Below are 16,367 nucleotides of genomic sequence, written 5' to 3'. Positions count from 1 at the left end.
GTTGGGTTGATGGTTGGACTCGATGATCTTAGAGGTCTTTTCCAACCTCAATGATTCTATGATTCTAAGGCACACAAGGGTAAAACAAAACTAAAACAAAAAAACCCTTTGAACTTGAAGGTCTCAGTCCCAGTAAGAGTACTTACAAACACATACTTTATTGGCTTTGGTTCTCTAAAGGTCTATACGTAGTCTAAACCGCTAACACTGTGTTTAAGTAAATGAGACAGACTATACTCCACTGTCTTCCGATTAGATAATAATATAAATAATAGTAAAATACTCTGTTATCATACAGGTGTTAACGCACATGATCATACTTATTACACCTTATTGCTTCAGTCTCTGCGCATCAGAGCTCAGCAACTTACTAATCGGAGTATTGCTCTGTACAATGCTTGGTAACCACACTGAGTGTAGGCTGACAATATCGTTTTATACAACTACTTCCTTTCCTAAGAGTACCCATTTTAAAGGCTTTGGCTCTGAAGGAAAGTTCGGCAGAATGCCACGTACCTAAGAATAATTTTGTAAGGTCTGCTACCTTATAAAAGGTGTGTCTGGGAACAGGAGTGGGAATGATGGGAGAGGATGGGATTGCCTCTGACATCTGGAGACTCTTTGGTATCCGCACCCTAAAGGTGTGGTTCCACTGCAACATATGCTGACTTAACCGCTGCTTTATGTGTTTGTGCCATTCCTCCCTATCCTGGACTGCGTGTTTCTGTCCCCTTGCTCATTCTGGCTCTGGCAGTTTTCCAGTTGTCCCTAATTCTTTTTGCTAAACTGATCATTGTTTTGTTGGAGCAGTTTTCTACTAGTTTAGCACAGTGCAATACCGAAGTGCAGTGTCAGATGAATGTGAGAACAGCTGCAAGGGAGAAGATGAAACATGGGGAGAAGGGATGGGACTCCATCAACTAGCAATTTAGGTTGGCATGCCATAGCCTAACTTACTGAAATTACTCCTCATCAAAAATACTTGTTACAGAATTGTGGCTTATTCCTTATAAAAAAATACTTTTTATAGAACTGCAGCAAAAGAATTCTGACAGATGGTTTTAAATTTATGTGGTTATCAGGTGGAAACAGAGGTACCTATAAAAGATGATTTCTAACTCACTTTTCTTGTCGCTTGATTCGATACATTAATTTTTTATATGCCACAATCATTTTTATTGATGCCTACTCTGAAAATAATTTATACTTAAAAAAATGCTCTTTCTCCACAGTGCCTAATGTTTTTGCAATACTGTGTGGTAATTACGCAAAAAAAGGTAAATCAGATGAACCTGTCAGATTCCCAATAAAGAAGTTGAGCACCAGAGAGTATTGTTCTTGGGTTCCCCCCCCCGCCCCCCAATTTTTTTTTTTTTAAAATCGTTCTTTCATTATGGCTGAGTACCATTCCACCTTGTATTATGTTCTATTTCAAGCAAGTATTCCTGTTAAACATTGAAGCAGATTTGTTACAGACTTCAGGATAGGTATCATCTCCAGGCAATGACATATCACTGTGTCGCTGAGTACAACATAAAAAGCCAATGTCTGCATTAGCAATCAGTGCAATGAAATAGGAATGGATCGACAAGTAAAACAATTGGGTTAGCGAGGACCCAATGTACACACTGAACGCATTGCAGGAGTTTTTACTTCTGACCAGCTTCCATCTTGCCCTGTGGACTGCATGTCCATCAGCTGCTGGATTACACTGGCTGAGCTTCTGGTGTACATCTTTGAGTTTAACTTTATCTGAAAGGAGTCTAGCTTGCATGCTTTGAGACTCTTACATGATACAAGCCAAAGCATTTTAAGGGGACAATCAGGAGATTCACTTCAAAAACACACTCCTGATCTGATTTAAAGTACTAAAATAAATGCACCCGAAGCTACAGTGGCCATCAAAAGAACACACTGGGACATGCAGCTATCCAGATTTCATCTTATACCTGAATATGAGGTTGGTTTCAGCTCACTCTTTCCTGGAAATTAGGTTTATCCTTCAGACTTACAGTAATTCAGCTTTCAGGTGAGCAAATTCCACAAAGTCCCCTGCATATAATCCTTGTGTTAGGGAAAGTCCAATTCATGATTTTAAACTGACAATAGTGTATAGCAGTTTTAAGCAAACACTTTTATTTCTGAACTTATCAACTTCATCCACAGCATAAACAAAAGAAATCCTTTAAGTAGTTTCAAAAGACTGGACTTCAGTAACTGGAACAAAGTTATTAAGTAGTCACATCCCTGAACTTAGGACAATTACTGCCCACAAATCAGGTTTGTGAAACAGACACAGTAGGAGTTGATACGTAACACAAATTCACTAGACTGTATGAGCTATTGATTTATTGTAAAATAATGTTAAATAAACACTTATTTTGCAATGACTTCATACACCTTTATCCTAAGACGACCTTGGGAAAAAGAAAAAGGAGGACCCCAGCTCTACCTATGAACATCCAAAAGGATTCATTCTTCTTTCTGTGTGCAATGCAGCTCCCCCCAAAAAGACAGTGAAACTGCTCCATAATTAGATTACTCCAAACTGTTGACAGTTTTCAGCACAGTAATGGGGACCAGTAGTAGTAGTAGTAATAGAAACTATTTTGCCAGACCAGCAGATTAGAAATATTTATTAATAGGTATATTGCATTGTATGCAGTTTCATCACCTGTAGATTTTAGGGAGAACTTACTGAACTTAAGTTTTCTAACATAAAGAATATTAAAAAAACCCCTGAAAACCAACACCCCCCCCTGCCCAACAAGAGTAGCATTTGCTTACCATGAAATGAGGTTGTGTTAAAATACGCTTTAGCTCCTTTGCATCATTGTTCTCTGGGTAACATGAAATTTCTTCCAATACCTGCAAAACAAGTAGGAGAAATGCCCATAGTAACTTTCTTTTAAATAAAGCTATTAATCAAAGAAATGAAAACCCTCACTGGTCAGTCAGAATATCTCCAAATGATTATAGAAAATAATGTTTTTGACAGGAAAAGGCTTAGGAAAATGTGCCCCCTAACCCCCACCCCCAAGTCCAAGAGAATAAAATACCTAATTTCAATTTTCTTTCTGAGAGAGATTAAAGCAGAAATTTGAAGGAAACAGTTGCTCTTTTTTCAATTGACAGTATTCCTCCAACAGCTAAATATATGGAGACAGAAATGAAGCGCTAACTTATAGGTGACACACACCACCACCACCACTTGCTACTTTCACACATGGTCTCAACTTATTAAAACAATCAGTTTAAAAGCAGAATTAAAAATACTCATAAAACCTTCTCTCCAGAAATTAAACTGTTAAAGACATCAAGTGTAGGTGGGCCATCTGCTACCCCACCTCCAAGCTCCAGATTTTATAAAATCTGAGCCATACTTCAGCTTATCACTGGGGGAAGGAGGAGGCAGGAGGCATTTGGCTGCCACCTGATACTTTCACCTTTAATTTCCACATGCAACTACTTGGACAACGAAAGCAGAGTATTTTGCTTCTGGAAGCACCTCCCAGGATTAACTGCCAGGAAATTTTGCAGAATAGGACTTCGGGGTGTCTATCAGTGTGACTGCAGTTATTACACAGTGTTTTAGTCTTCCTGTTCATTCTATTTTTAATAGCACTATAAACAATGTTTTCCTATGACATTACCCGCAACAACTGTACTTATTTTTACTGATAGTATATTAATACTATGCTTTGTTTACTACTTGCAATAAATAAACAAATAAAATACTATTTGCCAGGTATAAGAATTAAGAACATCTGAGTCTATCTATCTTTCATCTTAATGGGCCACCTTCATTGTATTTCTAGGTCTGCTCTTCTTAGAACTATCTATGATAAACTTGTTTTTTCAATTTAAAAAGCTGATACCTAAAAACATATCTTTTTTTGTGACTAAGTAATATATAAACTGAACATGGAAGATACTGCATTTGCCAAACAGGAGCGTTCCTTTTAAGACCGCTATTGTTGCAGCAAAGGTTAAATGATGAAACTGAGTAATACATATAATCCTTACAGACATAATGGAATTCTGCAAGGTTATGCAACATGTTATGTAACTTAAGCAAGCAACGGTAGAATTCCAGAAATAATTCAGATTATGGGCCAGAATACATATCAGTATCTTAATGAAGAAAAAAAAGTTCCACTTTAAATACAATCAAACTTTCAAAGTAAAAAATATATTTTAAAGCCATTACCTCTTTGGCTCTCTGTACAGCATCACTTGGAGGATTCCTGATTTGTGGTGAAGATTTTGTGTTTATTTTGTCATAAAGCTGAAATAACAAGAAAACAAACTACTGAAATCATATGCTACTTTATATAACGTAATGATGAGGGCTAACAATAGCCTGCTTATGTTACCATGATTAAGACGACTGTTAAACTGCAAGTCCCACAGATGTTTTGTGTACAAAATCTAGCAGCTTTGGGTTTTGGCTTTTCATTTTTAAACATTTCCTGATTTGAACGGTGCCATAGATTCAGAGTTCATAGGATGACATGGGAAAGTTCAGGAGGTTAAGGGATTCTGCAAGCCTCCCATGCTTTTTCTACAGATTTACAGAAACTATATTCTTCTACTAGAAGTGATCCTATGAATCTTGAATAAATGCTGTAAATGATACATGCTGCTATAAAATCAAATCAAATTGATCTGCATATCCCACTTTTCTCAATAAATCAATCATCAGACATTCCAAACAGTAATTGAAATAAACCTCAGAATATGGGAAAATGCTCTTGAAGACAGAAAGCTACAAAAGCCTAAGTCTTTGGAGAAGAGAAAACCAAATCCTTCCAAGAAAAGAGGGCTCACAAAAACCGAGTACCCTTATTTTACTAGGATTTTCTATTGGATTTTCTTTTTGACAGAAGAATGCCAATGTATTTAAATAGGAAATTGTAAACCTTCCAGGTTAATTATTTTTTTAAAAAACTTTTAAAACCCCCTCAACTATGCAAAACACAACAGGAGAGACATCTATCTTCAATTTCAAATTAGAGATAGATATTACAGGCTCTCTTTCATACAAACCTAAAAGATTGTGCACGTTTTAAAGAAATAAATGTATACTTAAGAATAAAAAGGCACTGTAATAAGTACTATTTTAAAATAAAAAACCTTTTGGCTTACATTTCAAACAATATAAAGATGGTCGTGCCTGTAATTAATTCTATTTATGTTAGACTACTTCTTTGAAATATAAGACAGAAAAAAGATACAAATAGCTATTTTTAGGATATTAGAGAAATTGTTATCACAGTGAGTGTGGTGAAACACTGCAACAAGTTGCCCAGGGAAATTGTGGAATCTCTCAATTTTGGAAATACTCAAAATTCAACTGAAATTCAAAATAGTGTGTGTAAACAAACATTCAAAATACACAAGGGACTCTAACACCTTCAGCAAATCCTGACACTGTAAAGGATGAGTGGATAAGAACCGCCCGTTTAGACTGCTCAGCAAGGAGTTCTCTTCCTCTGAGAAGCTCACAGCTCCATCATTTGGCTGAGGACGGCCTTGGATGTTTGAAAAACGGAATCTTGTGAAGCTACAGAAGTGCCCTCTTCTCTTTCTCACATGAAATACCATTCAGTTTTAGAAGAGATGTAAATTGCAATAAATGCAATCCAATATCATCATCATTTTCCTTGTGTTCCTTAACAATCTAATGCACATGTTGAACAGTTCAAGTCCATACACAAATAAATACAAGAAGAAGAAACAATGTCACTTCCAAAAAACATTGCCTGCAGGACAGTTATACCACTGTGCTGGGGAAAGAAAAGTAGAAAAGTTAAGCTAAATCAGTTTCTTCCACATCTAACAACTTCACCTTGTCCTGGCAAAACACTGCTATACTCAACAGTTTAAGCAGCCTTGACCACTGCTGAAGTTTTTAAAATAAAAGCTTTCTGCTAGCTTATAGTTCAGGAGATACTTTTGTTGCATACACATTTATTTGTTTTTACCTTTTCTTAAATAACTAAACAAAACCCACCCAAACTCCAGCAACCCCAAATTATTAAGTATCACATTTATACACCTGTTAAGAAACTGCAACAAGCACTGTGTACTGAGTAAAGCGCAGTAGGAGCCACTGAAAATGCATGACCCCAACATGAATATTATTGAATGTATTTTTCTAAAAGAGTCACACACACATCCTGTTTAAGATTAATGAAATTACAGAAAAGTTCGCATGAAACTATTTTTATTAGTTATTTCGAGCAATTGTTTAAAAGCTAAGTTGCTGACGTTGCTGATTTCACTCAAGTCGCTACGTTACTGTGATCCAAAACAACCGGCAGTTTACAGAAACAGTTTTTTCTCACTATCATGGGAGAGGATAAGTTATCCTCTGAGACTAGGAAGGAGGCAAAAAGGAAAGTAGGAAGCAAAGTGCCTCTAAGAATGTTTAGAAAAAAATCAAGGCAAAGTTCAGACTAAACAAGGGTGCGTTTATTTTTCCGTAGCGCCTTCGTGCTGAGGCATGGCACTTAAATTTCATCTTCCAGGAGCGCTACTTACTGAGATTTGCTTCCAAGGCACCAAACCATCAGGAGGGACTCTGACAGTACTTAAAAGAAAAACCTTCAAATTTGCATTAAGGCTTAAAGCCTATATATTACCAAAGCCACGGGATCCATTCATTGTTTCTGGGAGCAGAAGACAGTCTCAACTAGAGAAAGGATGTATTTTTGATAGCTTCACTAGCAAGAGCAGATCTCTTCTAGAGAATCTTATTGGGTACTCTACCTCTAAAGCTCATTACAGTGGAAGGCACTCATTCCAGTGTCTAATGGAAACACTATGCGAACAGCCTACACCACATTACATTTTTACCATGAGTATAATGTGTTTTTCTCTAAAATTCTGTTCAACCTTAACACTAAAAAGCAAGAAGCAAACAAAACCCACAATAAATCTGAAAAGAAACTTGAACCTCTCCAAGTTGAAATGCATTTTTAAATGGTAAATTCCTAATTAAACCCAGGGACATTTCATGAAGGTATACTGATTTAAGAAAAAAAGAAATACACTTTTTCATTTGTTTAACAGGGTTAACCATCACTTTAACCTCTGCATGCAAGGAAGAAGAAAAGCAGATTTTCTGCCCAAATAAAAGATCATACATCTAAGAACAAAGAATACAAGTAATACTTAAAAGAGGAGGAACTATCTTGGCAGGGGGAAGGGGGAATCTCAGGCAGCCAGAAAGCATAAAGCCAGCTACGTTTTAGTTTCTCCCAGGGGAGGCTACAGCCAAATGCCATACCATAATGAGAATATCAATTAAGAAATAAGATTGTTATCTGTGTTTGTGGCGTGCCCACAATAGATCACTGTTCAGTTCTACGTTCGAAACACAGGAAAGATGTCAAGAGGCAGAGAGGGCTCAGAAAAAGCTTTCCAAAAAGATCAATCATCTCTCCCCCCTAGTATATTATAAAATGCTTAAAGACGACAGAAGTTTGATAATATAAGGGAATTCAGTTTAAATGACAAAACTATCACATGATCTGAGTAAAAGGAAGTAGTCAGGACAAATTCAGAGTAGAATTAAAGCACAAATATCAACATTGCAGGTAATTAAGGGTGTAATTGATTTACTCTCTTGGGAATTTTTAAAAATCAGAAACAGACATTTTTGAAATGGTATACTCTAATTCAAGTTAGTTCATGGACTTTTTTGCTTAGAAGGGGACCAGGCTACATAATTGCTTCTCCTAGCCACATATTCCATAAACAACAGATTAAGCTTTAAAATTTCAGTGTAAATAATTTATTTTGTAATTTGTCTGAAAATTATATCTGTATCAATAAAACTGGTGTTTTATGAATTATCCTAAAGGGAGCCAATAGCAGTAGTGAAAGATTTATTTTTGTATGTGAAGTCAAAGAAGATTTCCACATGAGAAAATCCAAATGACATAAAGAAAAATGTAGTTTGTCAATTCCTATACAGTATTTTTTTAAACACACTGTAGATGTTCAGCTAGTTGTTACTATCTCTGTGCTCTGAATTACTTTTAAAACAGGATCTGTCCGTGGCTTTCATCATGTCAAGGTTTCGTTGTCTTTTTATAGATGGGCCACAAACTCTTCGGTTTTAATTGTGGTTCTTGAAATGATGGTGAACACTGTCTTGACCTAAAACTGTTTTTAATCCCTTTTTAACAACAAAACAGCTGTACTTATTACTGACAATTCATGTTAGCAACAGAAAAATTTCCTAGTGGAGACAATCAGTATTGTTGCCAAACTGTCTATTTTCACATCTCATCTAGAAACAACCTTTTGTTCAGGCCACGCAATTTCTCTCTTGTAACACTAAATTATTTTGGAGAGTAGTGGCACAAATTACAATACACAAGACAAATGCAATTATTACACACTGAAGACAGTAAAATTACAAGACTGTTTTCAAATCTATAAATACATACACAGCAATACCCTGTGAACCATTTATCTTGTTCAGGTTCATATGTCGTTATGTATTTCTAATGCACCCTAAGGAGAAATTAAAATAATATTATGTACAAGATTGTATCGGAAGTACTATTTCTACATTAACTGTTTATGCGGTCAAAGCAAAAATAAGAACATAAAACCAAGATACATATCTTTAAAAGCATGTCAAGTAATGATAAGTAAACCCAGAAACAAAGGAAGCATTAGTCCCTCTTAGTACTTGCTTTATATTTTAATTTTTTCAATATACCATTTCAACAATGCTTTCACAGAATTTTTTTGGACGTTAAAGAAAAAGTCTGGTTCTAAAGTGTCTCTTGTTTGGTAGGTACTTATATAAACAGAAGGACGAATCCAGAATATTATTTTGTATCTCTCATTTCCAATTTTAGTAACTATGTGTTCAGTCTGGACAGAATTTTTTAGCATTATGTTATTAAGCGTATTTCAAAAAACACATTAACTCTAACAATAATTAGTCTTTACTGGTTACAGAAGATGATTAGAAGCTTTCTGCCGGAACACAGCAGAAGCTGGTAACAGGAGTAAAGCTTATGCTATGCATTAATGCACCAGAACTGGTGAAGCAGTCCTACGTTCTTTGCAATCTTTGAAAAATGACTGTTTTGAAATATTTTTCAAATATTTTTGCCCTTAAACAATAGCTATAGCAGAAGCAATTTAGAAGAAGGAATTTACAGCTCCATAATTTGTCTCTGAAAGCATGTGAAGTTAGAGGTTTCATTTATACACATTAACAAGAACATCTGTTCCCTTGGACGTAAGAATCCAACACATTCTTGCATGAACATTTTACAGAATGTTTAAGAAAACTCTGAATGAAACCTGTTTGCACACATCATAGATTAACCTAAACATTAATGACCATAACAGCCAGGCTTTATATACTCCTGTGGTACAGAACACGTTACTATGTGCAGTTAGCTACACAATTTTAATCCCAGAAAACCAGCCTGTTTACAATGCTGTTGTCTTTCAGCAGCCCTGCAACCCTAAGTCCTTCAGGGACCATATCAAAGGTGGTTTCTTGTGGAACAGAATTAACTGGTTCATTCTTCACTGTCCTCAACAGAATCCTTTTCTATGTAATACCAACAGACTTTCAGCAGGGCAAATTCTGTATGTGCCCTAATGATGGGCTTTCTTTTTGCTGGGACACTCTATTTTGAAGTGATAGCAAACAACTCTGCCCCGTCCCCCCAGTAGCCCAACCTCCAACAATTTCACTCAGCAATAGTCATAAGCAGAACAATTAAAAATTTCTAATAATTAAAAAAAATAATTGTTGTAAAATGCCACAGCAATTGTAACCTTTGGAATTTCCAGACTTTTGAATACTTTGCATCTCAGTCTTGCTCCTCAGCACCAGTTCTTCTGTATTTGCTACACAGAAAATCAAAATTAAGAGCTTGGTCTAGAAAAGCTTAACAATCACAACTGATATATTAATAAAACTTGATATAACAAACATGAATGGACATTATAGCTAATTAACAGAATAGTACGGCTTCTTAAGAAGACAAGTTTTACTTTAAATTTTGCATGCTAAAACACAAATGCTATGAAAAGAATACCCACAACATGTCAAGTAGCATCACTATCAGTTGACCAGCTTTCTTCGTAGGAGTCAAGACTTTTTGTCTTCTGCCTGTATAAAGGGAACTCGTTTCTTCTGATATTTAAAAGCAGACAGCCCAAAGCTTAATCCACAATCAGGCAGGCGAGACAAAACAACAAACTATTCTCTCTGACTAGTTTTTCAGATGTGCAGAAATTCCTTTTTAACCATTTCCTGTAAGAGGAGTCAGAACACTGTCCGAACACAACCCCCATTCAATGTCACACTGAAAAATTTAGATACATAACAACTAGCAGAAATTTAGCCTCACTGCCTGGTCTAATCTTGAATGTAATCAAAGTGAGATCACACAGTGAAATCAGTATTTTATCTATCCAAATCTGTAAGTGTCTGCAATGCAAACAAGAAACTTTTGTTAAAACAAGAGCTACTGAACTGCTAGAGCATAAAACCCCATGATCTTTCAACACAAATACACATTTTTGTGAGGATTCAGTTGTAATTCAGACAGACAGATACTGGGTTGCCAACCTCAAATATTAAATCCCCAAATTGAAACATCTAAAAATAATCATTAAAACATGCCCTTATATATTTGACTTTTGCTTTCTGAACAATATAACCGTATGCAACACAGTGATATTAGAGGACTGTTTTTCATCACTTTTAGGTTTTTGTACCATCTAAAAATTCTCGGGTGGAGGTGCTGCCCCTTGCACAGCAACATTTACTAACAAATAGGCTTGTTGCTCTGTTACCTTTCACAGCTCCCTGTCGTGGTACTCCATGGTTTCATGTGCTGCAAGTCTGAAAGAAATCCATGACCTACTGAATGAAATAATATTCACAAGCAGTAATATCAAAGAAGCACTAAAATTAAAGAGCCAATTAGATAATTGATAGACCACTTCATTCCTTCTTCTGCCAGTTCTGTTTCGCATCTCCTTTTCCATGCAAAATGTTATAACCTTCCCATGGGTGCCTCTTTCCTTGGGATTCTACGCCCTCAAGGAAACATATCCCTGAAGGTAACAAATCCTACTGGAAAACACACTGGATAACAAGGTCACAGTCAGCAGGGGCTTTATCTTCAACTTCTTTTAAACCCTGTTTTTCACTGTTAAGGACTGTGCCTGAAGCTCCCTGTTACCATTTTAGCATCAGCGATCTAACATTCATTTCCCAGAGTAATTCTACAGTACACGTTACAGTCCCGTCCCGTATGAAAGTCCAAACCATATTTAAGACTCTACTTTGTGACCTCTAGAGCATTACAGGTTACAGCCCTCCACAGCTTCAAACTTTCTTCTGTGTGATATACTTATTGTAGGAGCACGACCAACCTTTGCATTCAAGTTCCTTACACAGTGACATGCTGCGCAATTAAACAGCAAACAAAACTACTTCAATGGAAGGTTTCAGGAAGTAGTTTATCAGCTAAAATGAAGATTCTCTGGCACAGTATTCACAGAAAAAGACAGTCTGACACAGTACATTAATTCTGTCTGAACAGACAAGAGTTTGCTTCTGTCATGCCACAGAACTGACAGCTGCCATCATTGCCACTTGTTACTTCAGGCACTCAAGACTTTCAGTAACCCTGACAGAGGTTATGCTAATTTGAAATACTCAATTTCTTTCTACATATTCACATTCATACAACACATAAACTATCTTTTATGTAAAAAAATTCTTATAGTAGCAAAGAGAACCCCGAATTTCACTTTAATTTTGATTATTTATGTGATACAACTGAAATACGCTTATTCTTCTTTTACTGTTTAGAGGAACTTTTATCTGCAAAATGTAGGCCAACTGTGATTTCTTTTTAAAAGTCATCTGTATTCTTACATATTCACACAGTGTTACTTGTAGAACAGAGGTACACTTGCTGCTGCCTGTGTCAGAAATGAACATAAAACCAGATTTTCTTATGCCTTTACCTACAACAACAGGTAAGAAAAAATGGTGCCAGGTAAACTCAATCAACCCTATGGAATTTCAGCTTTTACTCCAAGCTGCTTCCTTTTTTTGGGACCATTCCACATTTGGGCTTCTTTGCTTGTTTTATTTTCAGTCAAGAACTTAACTTTTGGGGGGAAGAAGAGAGGAGAGGAAACCCAACCAAACTGGGCAAAACATTTTTCTCTGTGTATTAGTTCAATTCCCACTGCACACGATTGGCAAACAATTGTCTTCTAGAGAGTAAGAATGACAAATTTCATTATATTGCATACACAAAACCTGAAATTCTGACCATGCAAAACTGACATACCAACGAAGCTAAAGGCCAACTGGAAAATGTTTAATAAATGTTAGCAGGTTGTTAATGACCACATTTCTGCTGCACGTAGAGGATACTACATGTTTCTTAGTGGTTAATACCTTACTACTGGAGAAGGAGGAAATATATTAACTGACCTACTTCAAGAACTGCTAGAATAAAATTCCTTGACCCTTCAGTGTGCTATACATGAAAACAAACACTGCCTGTCGGATATGGTCCTACTGAGTTGCCAAAACAGCATCTTAGTAAAGCACAAACGATCAAGGTTCATTCTACTGAGGATGAATATAAATTAAAGGACAGAAAATGACAGATATGGTGACTGTTTTATTAAGGTGGAACCCTGAAATGACCGTAGGCTTCCTTTCAGAGCCAAAACACATCCCCCTAACCCCTAAGAAGTGCACAGCCAAAGGACTGTGTATGCATTGCCTTTGTAGTAATCCAAGGGGTAAAAAGGAACCCAGGAAGAAATCCTCCTCATCGCCTTCACAGGGTCTGTCTATTGGAAGCAATTTGGTTACATGACAGTTGGAAGGAAAGCATACAGCCCTTTGCCAGTGTTGGCAATAGGCAAAGATGCCAAGGGGCATTACATACGTTACCACTCAATATTTTATCACCTAAATCTTACATTGACATATTTTGTATGCTTGGAAACACCAGGGGAACTAGAAGGTTAAGGTATAGAGCACTGAAAAGGTTTTCCATTCTGTTATGTAGCTAAATGTTGGGGTATCTGTTGTATCTATCTATTGATCAAAACTTAAAAAAGTGAAAATGTATCAAAGTTTAAATTCTCTCAATAGGTTACAATCCTGTAGCAAAACTGCAGGCAGTCATGAACTGTGGGGAAATCACACAAAGTTCAATCTGAAAATAAGACTATATAAATCTGTGCAGCTCCATACACTAAATCCACTGTGCTTACATATGTGGGTGTAACCATTTTTTAACTGTAGTTCTTATACTGCTAGTTTGGACAAGCAGCAATTTTAGCTTATAAAATGATAAAGGAAATATTTCTACTTATGCGTATTACAAGGCACATTGCTTTTTACAGTCTTCATAGAACATCAAATATTTTCAGTTTGTTCTAAATCAATCTTTGATCTAATTTTATTTTTTAAACTGATGTAGTTAAAAGCAGATTCAAAGACACACTTATGCTTATACTGGTTCAGACCACATGGTCAAGTGCCAAGATGTTCAGTAATATCTGACTTGTATGTTCTATTTCTTTGCAAGGAGCTAACTTTTTACCTTCAGCATACATGAACTATGAACAATTTTTAGCTCTACTGTAGAACATATTCCTTTTTAGCAGAAACTACCATGTGCTATGCACTTACTCTGTAAATTCAAAGCCTTCACACTTCAGAGGTAAAAGAGCTGGGGAAAGGACTATATTCTTACAAACTAAACGGCAGGGTGTGTGCAGTTTTTCCCCACAACAGTTCTGTTAAATTATGCCTCTTGATTTGCTTCATATTTACCAAGAAGTCTTTTTTTTGTTTGTTTGTTTTAATTGTGCCACAGAAGTACTGATAATAAACACTCATGCTACACCTCAAAATCACAAAAGACATTATTTCCTTCTATTTGATTTCAGGTGCCCCTAAATGCCTCATTCATGTATAATGAATCCAGACTCCAGTATCTGATAGCATTATATTGCACTGTAAATTAGGACTCTAACCTAGTAATTTGTCTCATCTTTTAAGAAAACCTCATATTAATGCTCATCATAAAAATTCTATTGACTGTAGAAGCTGCAGTTCTTAACAAGTGATAGCAGATGTTAAAATATATGCCAGACACTACATTTAGCTTGCCAAAGAGGAAGAGGTTGCAATTTAGCAAAATTCTACATCATATGCGATACATGTAGGTAAACATACGTTCTCTCAAATTGGAAAAGTGTGGTAAGCAAAGCCTGGGATTGAATAATCTTAACTAAATACATGCTATACTTTAAAACCATAGTGACAAAACTAAAAGGATTTAGATTTAAGTAGACTGACTAAGATGTTTTCCTACCTCCTCAAAGAAGGTGGGAACTCTTCAATTTCTGCAGCCATGAGCTGACTGCAGATATCCAGGGTACCCTTCAGTCCTCCACTATACACTACAAGACATCTTCAGTACGCCATCTAATATTTTTCTATTTCAGGAACTCTCTGCCACAAGTCCCTCCTTTTTGAGGAACCCCCCCCCACAAGCCCCCCCAGCCATTTTTTTTTTTTTTTTTGGTCTCAACTCCATTCCTCTATCATAAATCAGATATTTCTCTCTTTACATTGCAAACATTTTAACTTCTTTTGGAAAGAGGTAAGAAGTAAAACTAGGATGAGATAAAGGTACTGCTCTGCACATAGCAGTACCGAGAAAACAAGCATAGCAGTCGGAAAATCAACACAACGAAATTCAATGGTCCCAACAAAAACCCCCCACTCTCATTCTGGAATATACCAGTAGTACTGTTGTGAAGGACATGGGCTTAGATCATTATTTCACGAGGTACTTCAACATACTCGTAATTTCAAGGACACAAAAATCCTGTTATTTCAATAACATAGTCACTTCATTTTTTTTGCTGCATCAGATACCTAATTGAAGCTGATCTTAACAAAAACAAGGCAAACCACCTTTTAAAGATGACATCAAGCAGCTGATCAGATAAAAGTAAGCATAAAAGACATTGAGGTGCTGGAGCAAGTCCAAAGAAGAGCAACAAAACTGGTGAAGGGTCTAGAGCACAAGTCTTATGAGGAGCGGCTGAGGGAACTGGGGTTTAGCCTGCAGCAGAAGAGGAGGCTGAGGGGAGACCTCATCGCTCTCTACAACTACCTGAAAGGAGGTTGTAGCAAGGTGGGTGTCGGTCTCTTCTCCCAAGTAACAAGCGATAGGAGGAGAGGAAATGGCCTCAAGTTGTGCCAGGAGAGGTTTAGATTGAATATTAGGAAAGATTTCTTCACCAAAAGGGTGGCGCTTAGGGACATGGTTTAGTGGTGGACGTGGCAGTGCTAGGTTAATGGTTGGACTTGATGATCTTAAAGGTCTTTTCCAAAGTAAATGATTCTATGATTCTATAAGCACCAGGGAAAACTAATCCCTCAAAACAGGAAGGGCTATAAAAAGAGTTATGTTACATGGACAACACCTTGATACACCCCACAGAATAACCTTTGCCCTGTCTTGCCCCGCCCCTTCCAATGCGGACTAATGACCTATAGCAGGAACTATAGACTCAGGTTAAGCCTAAATAGGCTTCATTCCCAATTCTGTCAGTTGAATTAACTCTTCAGGGTTAGATCACCATCTTGAAGAAAAGGATGCTAATGACCACGAACCTCATTCCAGGGGGATACAGAATCCATATAAAACTAGTTAAATCCACAATTATTACAGAGGGTTGGCAAAGAACACAGCTTCTCACCTGCTTTGTGACACTGAGCATATCTTGCACCAGGAGGTGCTAATGTTGCAGTTACAACCATTTTTGTTTCTCCCTATCCATGTAAATTTTTTGTAATGATATACTGAGAATAAAAATAAACTGCAATGACCTCATTAGTACAAAGAACAGTCAACATGTACCAGCCAACTACTTGAATAACAGAAAGTAGGAGGCAGTGAGGCCTGACTGACTTCAAAGATAGAAGCATAGCTTACTGGGCTGTTACTATATTGCCTTTGGGTATTTTAATGTAAACTAAGTGTAGGCTGAAATATCATTCTAAAGAAAGCTCCCAGCAACAACAAAGCAGAAGTGTTATTCAAGTGTTATTCAGGCGCTGTAGCATTTCCTTATTTTTGTCATTTCTCAGAGTAAGGTCCCAAGCTCCTGGAGAAATAATAAATCTGAGAATCTGAAGTTTTATAAGGAAAAAAAAAAAAACGTCCCAAGCTCCTGGAAAAATAATAAATCTGAGAAACTGAAGTTTTATAAGGAAAAAAAAAAAAACCAACAGGTAGCCCTTATGGTTA

General features: G+C 36.6%; 1 protein-coding gene across 2 annotated transcripts in view; it reads right to left on the bottom strand.

The window, feature by feature from the left end:
• CASK (calcium/calmodulin dependent serine protein kinase) overlaps positions 1–16,367 on the bottom strand; it is a 138,089-nt gene that overhangs the window by 42,860 nt on the left and 78,862 nt on the right. For both annotated transcript variants that reach the window (XM_009283032.2, XM_009283033.2), the window contains exons 10-11: positions 4,211–4,288; positions 2,788–2,868 (exon numbers count right to left, since the gene is read on the bottom strand). In XM_009283032.2, coding sequence (XP_009281307.1) covers positions 2,788–2,868; positions 4,211–4,288 — 159 coding nt within the window. The remainder of the gene's footprint in view (positions 1–2,787; positions 2,869–4,210; positions 4,289–16,367) is intronic.

The sequence above is a fragment of the Aptenodytes forsteri genome, unplaced genomic scaffold (genome assembly GCF_000699145.1).
Source record: "Aptenodytes forsteri isolate BGI_AS27 unplaced genomic scaffold, ASM69914v1 Scaffold2, whole genome shotgun sequence".
Lineage (NCBI taxonomy): Eukaryota > Metazoa > Chordata > Aves > Sphenisciformes > Spheniscidae > Aptenodytes > Aptenodytes forsteri.
This window is presented reverse-complemented; position numbering and strand designations above follow the sequence as displayed.